This window comes from Leishmania infantum, chromosome 36 (assembly GCF_000002875.2).
Source record: "Leishmania infantum JPCM5 genome chromosome 36".
Lineage (NCBI taxonomy): Eukaryota > Euglenozoa > Kinetoplastea > Trypanosomatida > Trypanosomatidae > Leishmania > Leishmania infantum.
Genome location: NC_009420.2, coordinates 2660345 through 2673956, shown reverse-complemented (window position 1 = coordinate 2673956; position 13612 = coordinate 2660345). Strand labels below are relative to the sequence as shown.

Here is a 13612-nt window from a genome sequence, read left to right as displayed (position 1 = left end):
AACCCTAACCCTAACCGTAAAAGATCCCCGTAAACGTGCACATTCTCTTTGACAGCGGCGCAGAGAGGGCCACCACAAGCGACTGCGAGCCCCCACCACGGATGCGCGGCGGGAGGCTTGGTAGCGGTACGGTCCTGGAATTCGGAGGATTTCGCTATCAGCGGGAGCCATCGGCGTCTTTTTCGGGGTGGGGATGCGCAACCACCTCCGAGGGCGGCGCCATCTCCCTCAGTTAGTCTGGGGTGTGGTCTGGCGCGCCAATGAAACGTCTTTTTTCAAAGTTCTCGAGGGGTACCGCTGTAGGGAAAGGCCGTCCGAGGAGGCAAGCGTTCGTCAGCACTTGGCGCATCCACGGAGAGAAGCAGTGTTGGCGTCGCGGGGTTTCCGTCGCCGCGTAAAGCAGGTCCCACGCACACGCGGGTAGGTTGTGGCGGTCGCCGATCCGCAACACCAAAAATCAGTCACAGAAACGTGCTGCCAGGTACGGTGAGCAGCCGCTGCGGCAGGGGCCCGGGTGCAGACATAACCGCTTTCCACCGGACGCAAAATAGGGCATTCACACCGAAAAGCCGACCGCTCAACGGACTCGCTTCTTGGCGGGCGCGTCAGCAGTGCGGCGAGCCGATGCATAGCTATGAGCATCGGGAACTGCGCGGCACCACGATGGAGCAGCTTTCCGGCAACGGCGTCGGAAAGAAGGAAGGCACAGCTTCCAGGTGGCGTGGAGGTCGATGTCGGACATGTTGCCGCCACACCGATCCCTCCTCCGGGCGCGCGCACCACGGAGAAAGACAGCCGGGCTGTGGCACCGTCCCTCGCATGAACTCCCGCATGATGCCGCAGCCGCGCGGCAGCATCCGGCAGACCACAGGCAAGCGGAACGGAATCCTGAGGGCACCTGTCCGAAACGTGAGCCGGCTGATTGAGGTGAGTCGCAAGAAGCGGCAGCCACTCAGACCCACCACCCCCTGCGGTGCCGGTTTTCACATTGAGACGTGCTACACAGGCGAAGGGCAACGGAGGAGAGCGAAAGGGCCTAAGGCAACATCAGAGAGTGACACCCTTCAGCGCGCCACTGACAAGCGAGGCCGGCGCTGAGTGAGCACAGTGATCTGCGAATCGCCGCCACGCACGCAAAGTAATATAGCAGCCTTGGCACTAGAAACCGATCGTCTCCTGCTCGCTTGTTCTGGGTCCGTTCCGTGCAGGCGCAGCTGGCGAAGCGACGGCAAGCGCCGCTGCACCCCAAGCGCCGCCACAGCACGGGAGGCAAGAAGAGGAGAACACCGAAGGAAAAGAAAAAGTAGGCGTCCCTCCCCCTCCTTCAACGAGCTGCGCGCCCCGGCGCCTGCACAGACGCAGCAACCTCTCTCTCGTGGTCGTCCCGCTACGGAGACGGGGCGCGCAAAGCCACTGAGAACCACGACCAAGGCGGTTCAGCGCTGCTGCAAAGGCTGGCGTTTGAGAAGGCAGCAGACGAGTGAGCGGAAGAAAAGAGGGCGAGGGACGAGCACTGAAGAGTGAAGAAGAGCGTTTGTCCCTGCGCAAAAGAGATATTTTGCATCCCCTGAGAACGGAGAGCATACGACGAAGGCCCTCACGAAGGAAAAGGCCACAGCCAAGTGCCACACAGCTTCCCCACAGACACCGCCACACCGGTACGCAGGGCCACCGCAGCGTCCTCATTCAAAGAGGGCCCTTCATGCGGCAGTATGGTTCGTCAGTTGCAAGCGGGCTACAAGCTGGCCACCGGTAGCACACCACCTCCTTCGCAGGAGGTGAATCTTGGAAGCGGAGCACTCGTTCATACGCAACGCATGCAGATGCGAAGCAAGTAGCGAGCGGCATGCACCCGGGAGTCATTGCCTCGCTATTTTCAGAGAATAAAACGCCGCAGATGCTGAGCTGAAAGCCGCTGAGCAGGTAAGACTGGGGGCACAGAGTGAATGTGGCTTGTCGAATCTTTTTGTACCGTGAAGCAGAGCCTGCGTTACAGAACCGCACTGCTGAAATGTTTTCCAGCCATGAGATGGCACCGCGATAATTTGATGAAGGCGGTCACCTTCGGTCGGTGAGCAGCCGCACCGGGCTTCAAGGCCCACGCCGCCGCCCCCCCCCCCGATGATGAACAGCGACGCAAAACCGAACACGTGGCGTCACTCCAGCCGCCCTTCAAGGGGATTCCCCCAGAGGTGTCCTGTGGCATTGAAAAACACGTGTACTGCGCACGCGTCGTCGACAGAGGTTCGCGAACGCACGCCGAGTGCAGTTATCGATTTTCCATCCTGCAGTGGATCTAGTGAGCGGCTTTCGGCAAAGGCTTTGTGTACTCGCAACCGGTCGCATGAGGCTGCGGGTGGGGGTTAGCAGAAGGAGTTGCGGCCCGTGGCTGCTGAGGCTGGTTTCGCCGACACATTTCCGGTGAGTGTTTGCTCGTTTTCCACACCCTTCCCCTTTTTTTTTCGAGCTGGGTACCGCGTGTACCTGCCGTTGCGCCCATCTCTTCTTGTGTAACTCGTTGGAGCTGATGGGGAAGATGTAACTGGAGGTGGATCGGCGTGGCGCAGCACCGTTTCTCCATAGGGCCTAGGGGGTTTCGGCGGATTAGAAATGCGTGTCGGTGCAGCACCCCCTATTCGAGGTACAGTTATCCTTTATGACGCATCGTCGTGTAAAGGAACGATGTTGAGCCCTGCATGATATGACGTGGTTGAACAAACGTAGACCTTAGCGTGTCGACGCACTTTTGTACAAGAATGCATGTTAGCGTGATTGAATTTTTTTTTACACTTGCTGCTGTGTCTGCGCATCTGTACGGAATGGAGTGATAAAAAATAAAGAAAAGCATGTGTCTTCGCCTCACGGTGAGGAAAATGACGGATGCAAATAGGCATTACTGTCCGTTGTGGTGCAGAGGGGACAGCAGTAGCTGGTCGCCTGGTTTCCACTTTGGTATGCTGTGCTAATTTTTTTTTGTGGAGTAGTTAACCTCTACTCTGATGCGTATATACGCGTGGTGATGTTCCAATGGCATCATTTCTTCCAATGTCAAAGGGTGGTGCGACCCAAAGTTGCATCCTTTGAGGGGCGCAAGTCAGCGTCTGTGGTTCTTCTGCTGAGCAGCCCGCCTCATGCGCCTTTTTTATCCTCGTGCCCTCTGCCCTCTCTTCTTTTTTTTGTCCGTCACCCTATTCATCTTCTCGCAACTCACAGTGTGTAGATGCATGGTTACAGAGCGGTCTACAGGCGCCCTGGCTTTGCAAGTTCTAATCCTTTTCCGCCTTGTAACTCCCTGTACCTTTCTAGATTTCAACGATTGTACCAGTTCTACTGTTTGATTTCGTTTTCATACACGCACAGGTCTTTTTGACCATTTCATTTTCATACATACATTTGTTTACAAGATGCTTGCCACGCTGACAGATATCACCAATGTGCAGGCGTCTCTCCCGCAACCTCCAAAGGGGAAGATCGCGGTGGTAAACGTGGCGCATGTATCCCCTGCAACTGTTCGGCAAAGCGTTGCTCAACACAACCCGTACAAGTGGCAGTGCTTGCCTGCAGGCACTTACTCCGCTGCTGAAATGATGGCGGATGTGGAAGATGCTTGCACGCTGCCTGTGCAGGAACTGTTTCAGGAAAAAGAGGACCGCGCCCCTCCTCCTCCTGGCGGTCCATCGGTCTGCAACACACTTGTGCAGTTCAAGTGCCACCAAGCTGAATATGTGTCATCGATGGTGGTCGATAAAGGCCAATACGTCGTGGTTCAGGGCGACCGAGGTATCGATATCGGGGTTGTGATCCGCATCAACACAAACTCTCAAAAAACCTACGTGGAACGTACCGGCCCTGTCGGGAGTATTTTGCGTCATGCCACCCAACGCGAAGTGGACTACTGGGCGACCGATCTGAAAGACGCTGAGGCGATGGCCGCTGCCTTCTGTCAGGCAAAGGCACGCTCTCATGGCCTGCCGATGGAGATTGCGTATGCCGAGTACCAGTTTGACAAGAAGAAGCTGACGTTTTATTACGAGGCACGGACACGGATTGATTTTGTGCAGCTTCTGAAAGAACTCTACCGCGAATATGGCTGCCGTATCTGGATGGAGAAACTTCGCAATCACGACTAAGGTGATTGGCAGCGCGGCTTAGCCCGTCGCATCGTGAACGTTTTTTTATTATTGGTTCTTCTTTTCTGTTTGTGTTTGCGTGTTCCGACGCCTTTTTCTTTGTGCTTCTTAGCTTCGTTTTTGTGTGTTTGGCACCCTCCTTGCTCTTCGCTTTTAGGTATGCACGCTGGCTTGTTCTTCATGTGTATGTATAGAGGAAACAGGAAGCCAGATACGGTCCAACCTTCTCTTGTGGATCTCTTTATCTCTGAGGTCGACCCTGCTGTACATGTTTCCTGTTGTCCGGAAACATACCTGTAGGTGCGACACTCAAGATGAGTTCGTTGCAAAGTCGAAACGCAAGAATAATGCAACTTCACGGAGTTTGTGTTGACACTGCTGCTGTAACAGGGAACAGAAAGGGAAAAGCCGAATGATTTTTCGATTGCACCAAAGTATGTTTTCAATGCTGGTGGAGCGGTAGCAGAGAACTTCGTGGTGCTTTCTCTCAGGAAAATGCGTGCTTTTCCCTTCCTGTTTCTCTTTTTCCTCTTTCCATTGTCTATTTGTCTCGATGCTTCAGTTTTTCTTGTTTGGGCCTTTTTTTCTTGTTGTGTTTCATGCTGTATTTTTTTTCTCTCTTCCTTTTGCCTAGCATCCTCCAGTCAACCATATCAGACACCTAGTCGCTATTTTCGCAAAAAATATTCGGAGGGACGTTGAAGGGATTTTGAACAAGGAAAGGCAGGTGTGTTTCTTTTCCTTTTTGTATACCGGATAGACTTCTACCGGAAGGGTTAGATTTCGTCTTTGCTTCATCTCGTTTTTTTTTTTGCTTTTTGCTTCTGGGGGTCGAATGAGAAGCATGACACACAAAGGAGAAATCAAGATCGACATATACATCTTTGTACTGTTATTTAGCGTGGTGCATCGATGTGCGCGCTGAGAAGTGAAAGATAGTTGTGGTGAACCCGCTCCCACCGGGATTACTGATGGCGCTGTCGAAATTTTTCGACGGTGTTTCTTGTTTTGATTGGTTCTCAGGAAAGCTGAGGTGGTTGAGCTCTCTGCCCGTCGTACTCTGTCTTCGAATGCAAATCTCTTCTCTCCCTTACTCCATCTCTCTTTCTTCGGCATTGATGTGTAAACACGTATATGTTTTTTGTGGTGGTATCACCTCCTCGGGATCTTTACTTACGATCATGATCCCTGCAGGTAGTACACGCACTTTTCCGCTCTTCTAAATCATTCCATCAAAGATGTTTCGCCAAGCGCTTTCCGTTAGCAAGCGCACATATATGCTTGCTTTCAACAGCAAGGCGAAGGCGCGCCCGAACTTTGGTCTACGTGGCGTCGGCTACTGGACGAGCGAGGTGTACCACAAGCCCGGCCAGAATTACTGGATGGTCGTCTGCTGCACCGGCCCGTTCCTACTTGTGGGCGCAATCATGATGGACGGCTTCTGGTCAAAGCTGGATGATATTTCCGGGGGAGGCCCCAGCGCTCTGGATTACGGGTGGCGTTCCCAGGACCGAAAGCCGTGGGACTTCTCCTTCGATATTGGTGAGGGTTACGCTGCTGGTCCGGCCGTTTATCGTCCGGCCTCTGGTGCGGTCGACCTCGGTCATCATTAGGACTTCTGTTGGCTAGAATTCGGGACTTGTCCAACAAACTCAAAACACGTAGTAGTGTATTGTAGCACTGTCTTCATGCAGGTTTGTAGGTGTGCAAGACGTTTGGCTGTGTGCTGACTGGCCTTCGTGCTTTTCATGTTTTTGTTTCTGGATTTTATACTAGGACCCGCCAGAGAAATGAAATCAAAATTGAAGAGCGTGGCAGGGCTGTGCGCATCTCTGCCATCCGCTATAATCGCGCTTTTTCCGTGGTAGGGTGTTCTCGGTAAGGGATTGCTTTGTTTTATTATTCCCAGGATTCTGCCACACTGAGTGGACTTGTGGCAAGAGTTCCGCTTCTAGCAGAGGCGTGGAAGGCTCAAAGTATGCTGATAGTCATGTGTTCCCTTGCAGGGACGTGCACTGGAAAACCTTCGCGTTTTAGGGATGAATGTGGTGTGTGTTCGTTGCTTGCTGCCCTACTTCTGTGCTTCTTCCCCCTTTTTTCACGGTTTCGGTTCTTGCAGGACAGAAAGGAACACTAGTGCCGGATTCGACGACTGTGGGCGTGATGGTATGAACGTCGTTTCCGTGCAAGTTGTATCACCGCGCCACTCTTTTTGTGGTGTGGCTGAGCACACTGCATGTTCGTTGTCCAACCACAGAGGCACCATCTACCTCTGCGATTCGTGCCTGTGCACATTTGCACATGCGGGCCATTTACAGCAGCATCTGCAACGTTGTAGTAATGCATTTTGGATCCCGGGCGATGAGATTTATAGAGACGAGGAGCGTCGTCTTTGTGTGTTTGTGCTCGATGGTAGAAAGCCACATTGTGCCGCTATGGCACGACGAATTTGCTTGCTATCAAAACTGTTTCTCATCGACAAGGTGACACTAGATGATGTTCACTTTTTCTCGTTCAATGCGCTGTTCGAGGTCGATGATGAGGGGTTTCACTTTGTGGGCTACTTTAGCAAAGAATGGATGAGCAGCTCTAGTTGTGTGAACACGCTATCGTGCGTGATGGTGCTGCCGCCTTTTCGATCAAAAGGCTATGGTAGCTTTCTTGTCCGACTCTCCTATGAAATTGCACGGCTCGAGGGGATGGTCGGCACCCCTGAGCGCCCGCTTAGCAAGAGCGGCAATGCTCTTTTTCGTAAAGTTTGGCGTGAGGAGGTGCTGCTTGCCGTGTTCGCGCTCAGTGAACAAGGTTCCCCGGTGACGTTGGGGGAGCTGAGCAAGGTGTCAAGTCTGATTGTCGAAGACGTTCTGGTCGCGCTGCAGGACTTGAATGTTCTTTTTAGCGTCGGTAAGCAAGGGCCCCTCCTTGTGGTTAACGCCTCGGAGAAGCTGGAACTCCTGAAGCGGCGCCTTGCGGCTGAAAAGCTGTATTGGACCAGCGCGCCATCGTGAAGGATTGATGACTGTTATTGTTTGTGTGTGTGTGTGTGTGTGAAATACGATAAGGTAGGCCAACAACGACTATGAAACAGAACAGAGAAATGAGTGTTTGTGGGGAACGTGGTCTTGTTATGGACAGCGTATGAACTCGTAAGTCCGCAGCTCGCCGGGTGAGAATGCGCTTTTTCGGCATGTTTCTTCAGGCTTGATGGTCAACTCTGCTTTCTGATATTGTCTCTCTGTGCCAACTTCTCTTCCTGATGGTGTTTCTGCTTTGCTCTCTGTGCTTCGGGACTGTGTCGTGAGCAACGGCCGTGACCCTTATAGCCGTGGTTGTGGGGTGCGTTTCATGTCTGGTTCGTCGCTTGCAGGGCCCTGCGGGCATCCTACTTGTCGAAGAGAAAAATTATCCTGCAGCAGATCAAGAAGTACAGGCGCGGACAACATGGAGTTTATCGAGGTGACAAATGTAACGTTTCCCGTCGGAGTCGAGCATACTCGGCGCACGCTTTTGCGGGTGTTCGAGAGGGTGCAATCTGTGGAGGACATTGTAGTGGACGTGCGAGAGGGTCGGGCGATGATCTCCTTTACAGAATCGTCGGCGGCACAGGAGGCGTTGATATCGCTCGACGGTTTTCCGCTTTTTGGACGGGCGCTGTGCCTGAGTGTCTCACCTCCCCCGGCTTCACCGATTCGTGGGTACATTGTGTCAACAAAGCCGTCAAAGTATCTTCTCGTGCGCAACACGCCGTATCTGGCGGTGGTGGTGAAGCTGAAGCATATTGCCGGTGTCGTCGCCGTCACATCGGCGGGGGTGAACAGTTGCTTTGTCGTGGCAGAGTCTGTTGAGGATACGAAGCTGGTGAAGAATGTACTGCTGTCCCATCCCAGCAGGTGGGGTACTGACGTGTTGGTCTCTTATCTGCGAAGGCTCTCGTGACGTTCCACTACTTTCTCTCTGCTGCTTTTCCGTCTTCGTCTAAGAGTCTTCTGCCAGCCCCATACGTGTGCCGTCCGACCCCCTCCCCCCCCCCTCCCCCACGTACGCCCGCAAAGCGGCGAGAAAACTACACAAACACAAAGAAGGAGAGATGGATGCAGCCACGTTGCTGAGACGCATCGGGGATGTCGAGAAGGCGAATCGCCAAAGCGTGGACGAGGCAGCATGTGAGCTTAAGGCGGCGGTGTTGCTGTTCAACAACCAAGTGCGCCTCTTGGGTGGAACTCAGTCGTGGCTAATCCCAACGGAACGGGGTCGCGATGAGGACCAAACGTTTTTCGAGACCCCCGAGCAGTCGTTCTTGGCGCTGACGGAGGATGAGGTTGCGTCGTTGCATCCAGAACAGGTGTCCAGTTATGTGCCGCGTCTGTGCGAGTGCTTACGCACCGAGGAATGTTTCGTGGCTGCTGCAAGACTGCATGACGTGGTGAAGTGGCACGGAGCAGAGCTTCTGCATGCTCCAGAGCTGCGACTCACGTGGCGCCGTATCAGAGCGTCGCTGGAGAACTTGATGGAGTGCGGTGCTGCTGCAGATGAACGCAAGCGTGTAAGCAGCACTCTCCAAATGATGGACGCACTGATGAGATAGTTGAGCTCGTAGCTCGACAACAGTGCAGCCTTTTTTGTTTGCGTGTGTGTGTGTGTTACACGCGGTATTGTTCTGCTATTCAACGACCATGACTTACTATTTTAGTGTGAAGAACGAAAAAAAAAATATGACGTTGGCATTATATTTGCTTCCGAGAAGTCTCGGCACTCGGACTGTTTTGGTCTGTACGCCACAGATTGGCTCTTGCGCCTCCGCGCTTTAGGCCTGTTTCACGAAAGGTATGCATGGGTGGAGATGCATCGTGTCTGTCGAATATCTTCTCGCTCTTCTGCACTGTTGTTCTGCATTTTGTTTTTTCCTTCTCACACTCTTTGCATGCATTCTCTCTACACTTTGGTACAACATGCAGAACACTCATATTTTTTCACCTGTGAACCGCGCGTCTTTCTGTTTCCCGTAAAAGATGAATTTTTTCGCGATCAGCTCTAGCGAGAGCGACAGCGAGTCGGATAAAAGCCTGCTCCGCGAGGAGGTGCCGGAGGCGCAGATCAACCCTTTCTGGTTTGAGTGGACCGATGAGGAAGAGCTGGAGGAGCGCCAGGAGGTGATACCCAAGAAGGAGAAGGCGGCCAACTCTATTCAAGCGCTGTGCGACACGTTTGACTACAATGCCGGCAATGAATCGTGGCGCGAGGCGCTCGAGGCGTTTAAGCGCATGTGCGATGAGGTACACATGTTTGTGCGCAAGTACAAGGTGGCGCCGCAGGGATTGCAGAACTGCCTTCAGGACATGCCGAACTTGGCGGAGCATCTGGAGGGTAAGGGTCGCGAGGACTTTGCGAATCGTTTGGAGTTCAAGAGCCTGAAGGAGCTCGTCGCATTGGTGGAGGAGACGGAGAAGCTTTACAAGAAGGAGCTCGAGGAGCTGGCGAAGGGCCCAGAGATCGATGACGGTGCGCAGGACGAAGACGAGGATGCCGGTGCGGAGCTGACGGAGACCGAATATGCACAGATCCTCGAGGACATCTCCGGCTCCCGCGAGGTGAACCTGGTGGGCAAGGTCGAGAAGGTGATTCGCGCGTGTGCTCGCAAGGGATACACGAACCTGGAGATCTCTGCGATGGGTATCGCCGTCTCGGCTGTCCTGCGCCGCGACAGCCGAAAGCTTCTGGTGAGCTCCGACACGTGGGAGCGCGCCTTCAAGTGGGGGGCCAAGTTCTTCAGCCGCATGATCGCCGCTGCTAACGTCCGCTTCGTCGAGGACTCCTCGTCGGTGAATGCACGCAACATTGTCGTGCCTGGCGGCATCCACGGCTTCTTGACGTACCTTCACACAGAGTTAGTGAACAAGTCAAAGTTTGAGGAGGTGGCCAGCCAGGAGTACCTTAAGATTATCACCTTCGAAAACGAACTTGCCGTGCTCGCTGATCGTGCCCTAGGCTACTATCAGGCCCGCAAGAGGATTGAGCCGTCGAAGGCGTGTATTTCCATCCTCTTCGACATCCTCGGCCAGCGCCGTCAGGAGGCCCACCAGCTCTTCTACGACTCCCTCTCGTCGACAGACAATCTCACCATCATCTCGGAGTCTGTCTTCGATACCGTCCGCGCCCTCCACAAGCTTAGCCTTCAACTGAGGCCCAGTGTTGCGCTCTCAGCGTCGGGTGTGTGCCACGTTGCGTACCAGTACGGTCTGTGCGGCCTGTACCGCGAGGGTCGCGACTACCTGCTTCGCACAGGCGTGGTCAACAGCATCGCCGTCTCCGATGCCCCGCTGGCTATTCTGCTGAATAGGGCCATTGCCCAGCTCGGGTTGGCCGCGTTTATCGCGGGCGATATCCCTACGGCGCACCAACTGCTGCGCACCATTTGGGGTCTCCGGTCGAACCAGGTGTTGATCGGCCAGTCGCCGCCGCCCAAGTCGGTGCTGGATGACGAGCACGCGGAGATGGAGTACCGAAACTTGCTTCTTCCTCCCCACATGCACATGCCCGTCGCGCAGCTGGAGCTTGCGTCCGTTCTCTCCGGCCTCCTCATGGGCGTGAAGATGGAGGCGCAGAATCCGTACGAGCGCAACCACATGGAGCGCTACGTGTACAACACGGTCACGCGTACCCCAGATCTCATGGGAAAGCCGTTCTCATTCAAGGAGCAGGTGGCCGTTGCCTACGAGCACTTGAAGGCCGGCAACTACATTGCTGCAAAGGAGCAGGTGGAGGCGATGACCACGTTCGACACCCTTCCATCGGGCAAGGAGACGCGCAAACGGTATCTGCAGAGCCTGAAGGAGGTCGCGCTGCTCGTGTTCTGCTACACGAACCGCACGAACTTCTCCACCATGTCTGTCGTCAACCTGGCCATCAAGTTTGACATGGAGGAAAGTGACGTGCGTCGTGCAGTCAACGAAATACTATCAGAGAACACAACGCTGAGCGCGTACTGGGACCGCGATGACGCGTACTTGTACCTGGACCGCAACAACGCGACACGCCTCCAGCACTTGGTGAAGGGGACGTCGGAGAGCATCTCCAACCTGGCGAAGCACTGCGAGAGCCGACTTCGTGCGAACGGTGGCCGTGGCCGCGGTCGCGGTGGCGTGGCCGGTGGTAGGGGCGGTGCCGGCGGGCGTGGGGCTGGCGGACGTGGCCGTGGTGGCCGCTAAACTTCTGAAGGTGTGGACGTGGGGCAGGCGAAGGCGAAAAAAGAAGCGTCACTACAGTACCGTTTACATGCCGCAAGTCGGGTGACAGCGGAAATGTGTGATTAACAGCTAAGAAAAGGGAAAAAGGAAAGCACACGGCAAGCTTATCGCCTCATTTTTTTTTACAGGGCTGTTTTGAGCCTTTTTTTGTTCGGGCGGCACGCGGTTCGTTGTTCTTGTGATTGTCTCAGGTCGGCCCTTTTTCTACCTGTTTAAAAAACGCTGTGTCTTGAGTGCAATGTAATGATTGAGGATGGTTGTTTAAGATAACGTTTGTCTAAAACTGTTTTTATGTTCAGCAAGTCGTGCGGCGTGACGCGCATTGCCACGTCGCCATTCTCTATCCGGCCTGGAAATTTACTGGGCTGCAGCGGCAGTGGGTTTCGGCGATGGGCACTTGTCGCGGTGACCCATCCAGCACTCGTCCAGTTTGCAGCGCGTTGTTTGTGTGCTCTAGCTGAGTGCATGACGGTCTCAGAGCTCGCTTTGAAGGGCTTCTCGAGACGGCGCACCTTATCGTCACGCCTTCTCCTTTCTTTGGGATGGGGAGGGGGGCGGCGTAGTCTTCCTCTTTTTGTGCTTTCTCTTGCTCCTTCGACAGCGGAGGATCTTGAGCACCTTTCTCTGACGCGCGCTCCCATCATCGTTACGGTCTACCTTTCTGTTTCTCCCTCTCACTTCTATGTCTGTGTCACCTTCTGGCCTCAGCATGCGCTCTGCTCTTGACACGTGTTCGATACGGGCCTCGGCGCATAAAGGCAAAATACAATGTTTCATAGCGGCAGCAGTGCGAGGCCCAAGCTGGAACCCGCAGCTGCTGGCTCTTACCAGCCCGTCCAGGTACCAAAGGAAAAGTACGACAAGATTGTCGAGGGCAGAAATCGATTCTTAGTGACGTCCATCGTCAGTGTCGCTGTTTTCTTAGGCATAAGCGCCCTTCCACAGTTTCTCATTTATCGATGTGTTCGCCGGGTGTACCGAAACTATTGCCACGGGAAGGTGCTTGACCTTTCTCCGAAGCTCTATGACAAAAAAGACGTAGCGTTGTACGAGATGTCCAAGGCTGTTCGCGTTGAGTTTCTAATCGAGGAGAAGGTTGTAGACGACGGTCACTACCGTATCGATGAGGCGCTTTCAGAAACTGAGCAGGAGAAACGGCGGCGTGCCATGACGCTGGACTTTATGATCCGAAACGATCATAACTGGGTGGGCAGCACGGTGAACTTTGCCACTGTTCTGCGTGCAGATACGCAGTTACCGGGCTTTCAAAAGTACGATTGCGTCCTTCTTCGTGACGAGCTGCTGAACCAGAGCGAAAGCAAGGCCCGCAATCTTTTCGATTCCGCAGCGCAGTACGTAAAGGAGGATGGGATGTTTCTTGTCATGGATGTCGGGAAGTCAACGTACCCGAAACTAATCAAGCTGGCTCGGTGGTTCAGCGAAGCCACAAACAGCAGTATGTCTTTTGCGCACGACTATCACGGGTGGATTCGTGAGAGCATGCTGTACGATATAAAGGAGGAGCAGAGGTGTCTTTTTGGTTTCTACTACGCTCTTGTTCTTCTGCCGCGGAAGGCGGCACCGGCGATGACGCAGAAGACGACGGCGTCGATGACAGAGGTGAAGGAGTCACAACAGCGGTCGCATATAAAGAGCGCATCGTAGTCACAGATGGACAGTTGCCCACCGATTTCGACGTGGGAGAAACGAATAAATAATATATTTAGTTTTCGTGGCGCTTCAAATCACTTCGCGCCGATACGGGTCTGTTTTGTGTGCGTCGTTATTGCGTCATGCGCAGCAGGTATCTCTGTGGAGAAGGAGTGACGGTTGGGAACCCTCATCGCCGTGACTTACGGCGCTGATGAAGCGAGACTACGCGGTATGTGGCCTCTACACCTCGCCTTCTTCATCTCCTTCCTACCGCGGCGTCTGGGCGCTCGTCTCTGTTTTACATCCCGTTGCTCTTCTCTTGTCCGTTTTCCTTTGCTGTCTTGCCACCATTCCTCCCCTTCCGCGTACTCTCGTGGCTGGAAAGCATTGTGCACCTGTGGAAGCGCAAATCAGTTTTCATTGACCCGCAGCCATCGAGAGTAGCACACACCTGAAATCGTTGTTTTTTTGTCGTTTCGCTTGCGTCTCGAACATACACGCGTCTTCGCCTTCACGTGTAGAGCACCAGCAGACAAAGGCTGGGCTTCTCTATATATTCCCGTTGACTATAGTTGGAGCTGGGTT

At 54.0% G+C, this 13612-nt stretch overlaps 6 protein-coding genes across 6 annotated transcripts; all 6 read left to right on the top strand.

The window, feature by feature from the left end:
- Positions 1 to 3404: 3404 nt before the first annotated feature.
- LINJ_36_7360 (conserved hypothetical protein) lies at positions 3405 to 4130 on the top strand (the record flags this gene model as incomplete). The annotated part of the gene is made up of 1 exon (XM_001469374.1): positions 3405 to 4130. The coding sequence occupies one exon, from the start codon at positions 3405 to 3407 to the stop codon at positions 4128 to 4130; it is 726 nt and encodes a 241-aa protein (XP_001469411.1).
- Positions 4131 to 5368: 1238 nt separating this feature from the next.
- On the top strand, positions 5369 to 5743 carry LINJ_36_7350 (cytochrome c oxidase subunit I; the record flags this gene model as incomplete). The annotated part of the gene is made up of 1 exon (XM_001469373.1): positions 5369 to 5743. The coding sequence occupies one exon, from the start codon at positions 5369 to 5371 to the stop codon at positions 5741 to 5743; it is 375 nt and encodes a 124-aa protein (XP_001469410.1).
- Positions 5744 to 6298: 555 nt separating this feature from the next.
- LINJ_36_7340 (putative acetyltransferase) lies at positions 6299 to 7138 on the top strand (the record flags this gene model as incomplete). Its single annotated transcript, XM_001469372.1, has 1 exon — positions 6299 to 7138. The coding sequence occupies one exon, from the start codon at positions 6299 to 6301 to the stop codon at positions 7136 to 7138; it is 840 nt and encodes a 279-aa protein (XP_001469409.1).
- Positions 7139 to 7571: 433 nt separating this feature from the next.
- On the top strand, positions 7572 to 8066 carry LINJ_36_7330 (putative U1A small nuclear ribonucleoprotein; the record flags this gene model as incomplete). Its single annotated transcript, XM_001469371.1, has 1 exon — positions 7572 to 8066. The coding sequence occupies one exon, from the start codon at positions 7572 to 7574 to the stop codon at positions 8064 to 8066; it is 495 nt and encodes a 164-aa protein (XP_001469408.1).
- A 1073-nt stretch (positions 8067 to 9139) lies between these two features.
- Positions 9140 to 11335, top strand: LINJ_36_7320 (putative eukaryotic translation initiation factor 3 subunit 8; the record flags this gene model as incomplete). Its single annotated transcript, XM_001469370.1, has 1 exon — positions 9140 to 11335. The coding sequence occupies one exon, from the start codon at positions 9140 to 9142 to the stop codon at positions 11333 to 11335; it is 2196 nt and encodes a 731-aa protein (XP_001469407.1).
- Positions 11336 to 12142: 807 nt separating this feature from the next.
- LINJ_36_7310 (conserved hypothetical protein) lies at positions 12143 to 13039 on the top strand (the record flags this gene model as incomplete). Its single annotated transcript, XM_001469369.1, has 1 exon — positions 12143 to 13039. One exon carries the CDS (start codon positions 12143 to 12145, stop codon positions 13037 to 13039), a length of 897 nt encoding a protein of 298 aa, XP_001469406.1.
- Positions 13040 to 13612: the final 573 nt, after the last annotated feature.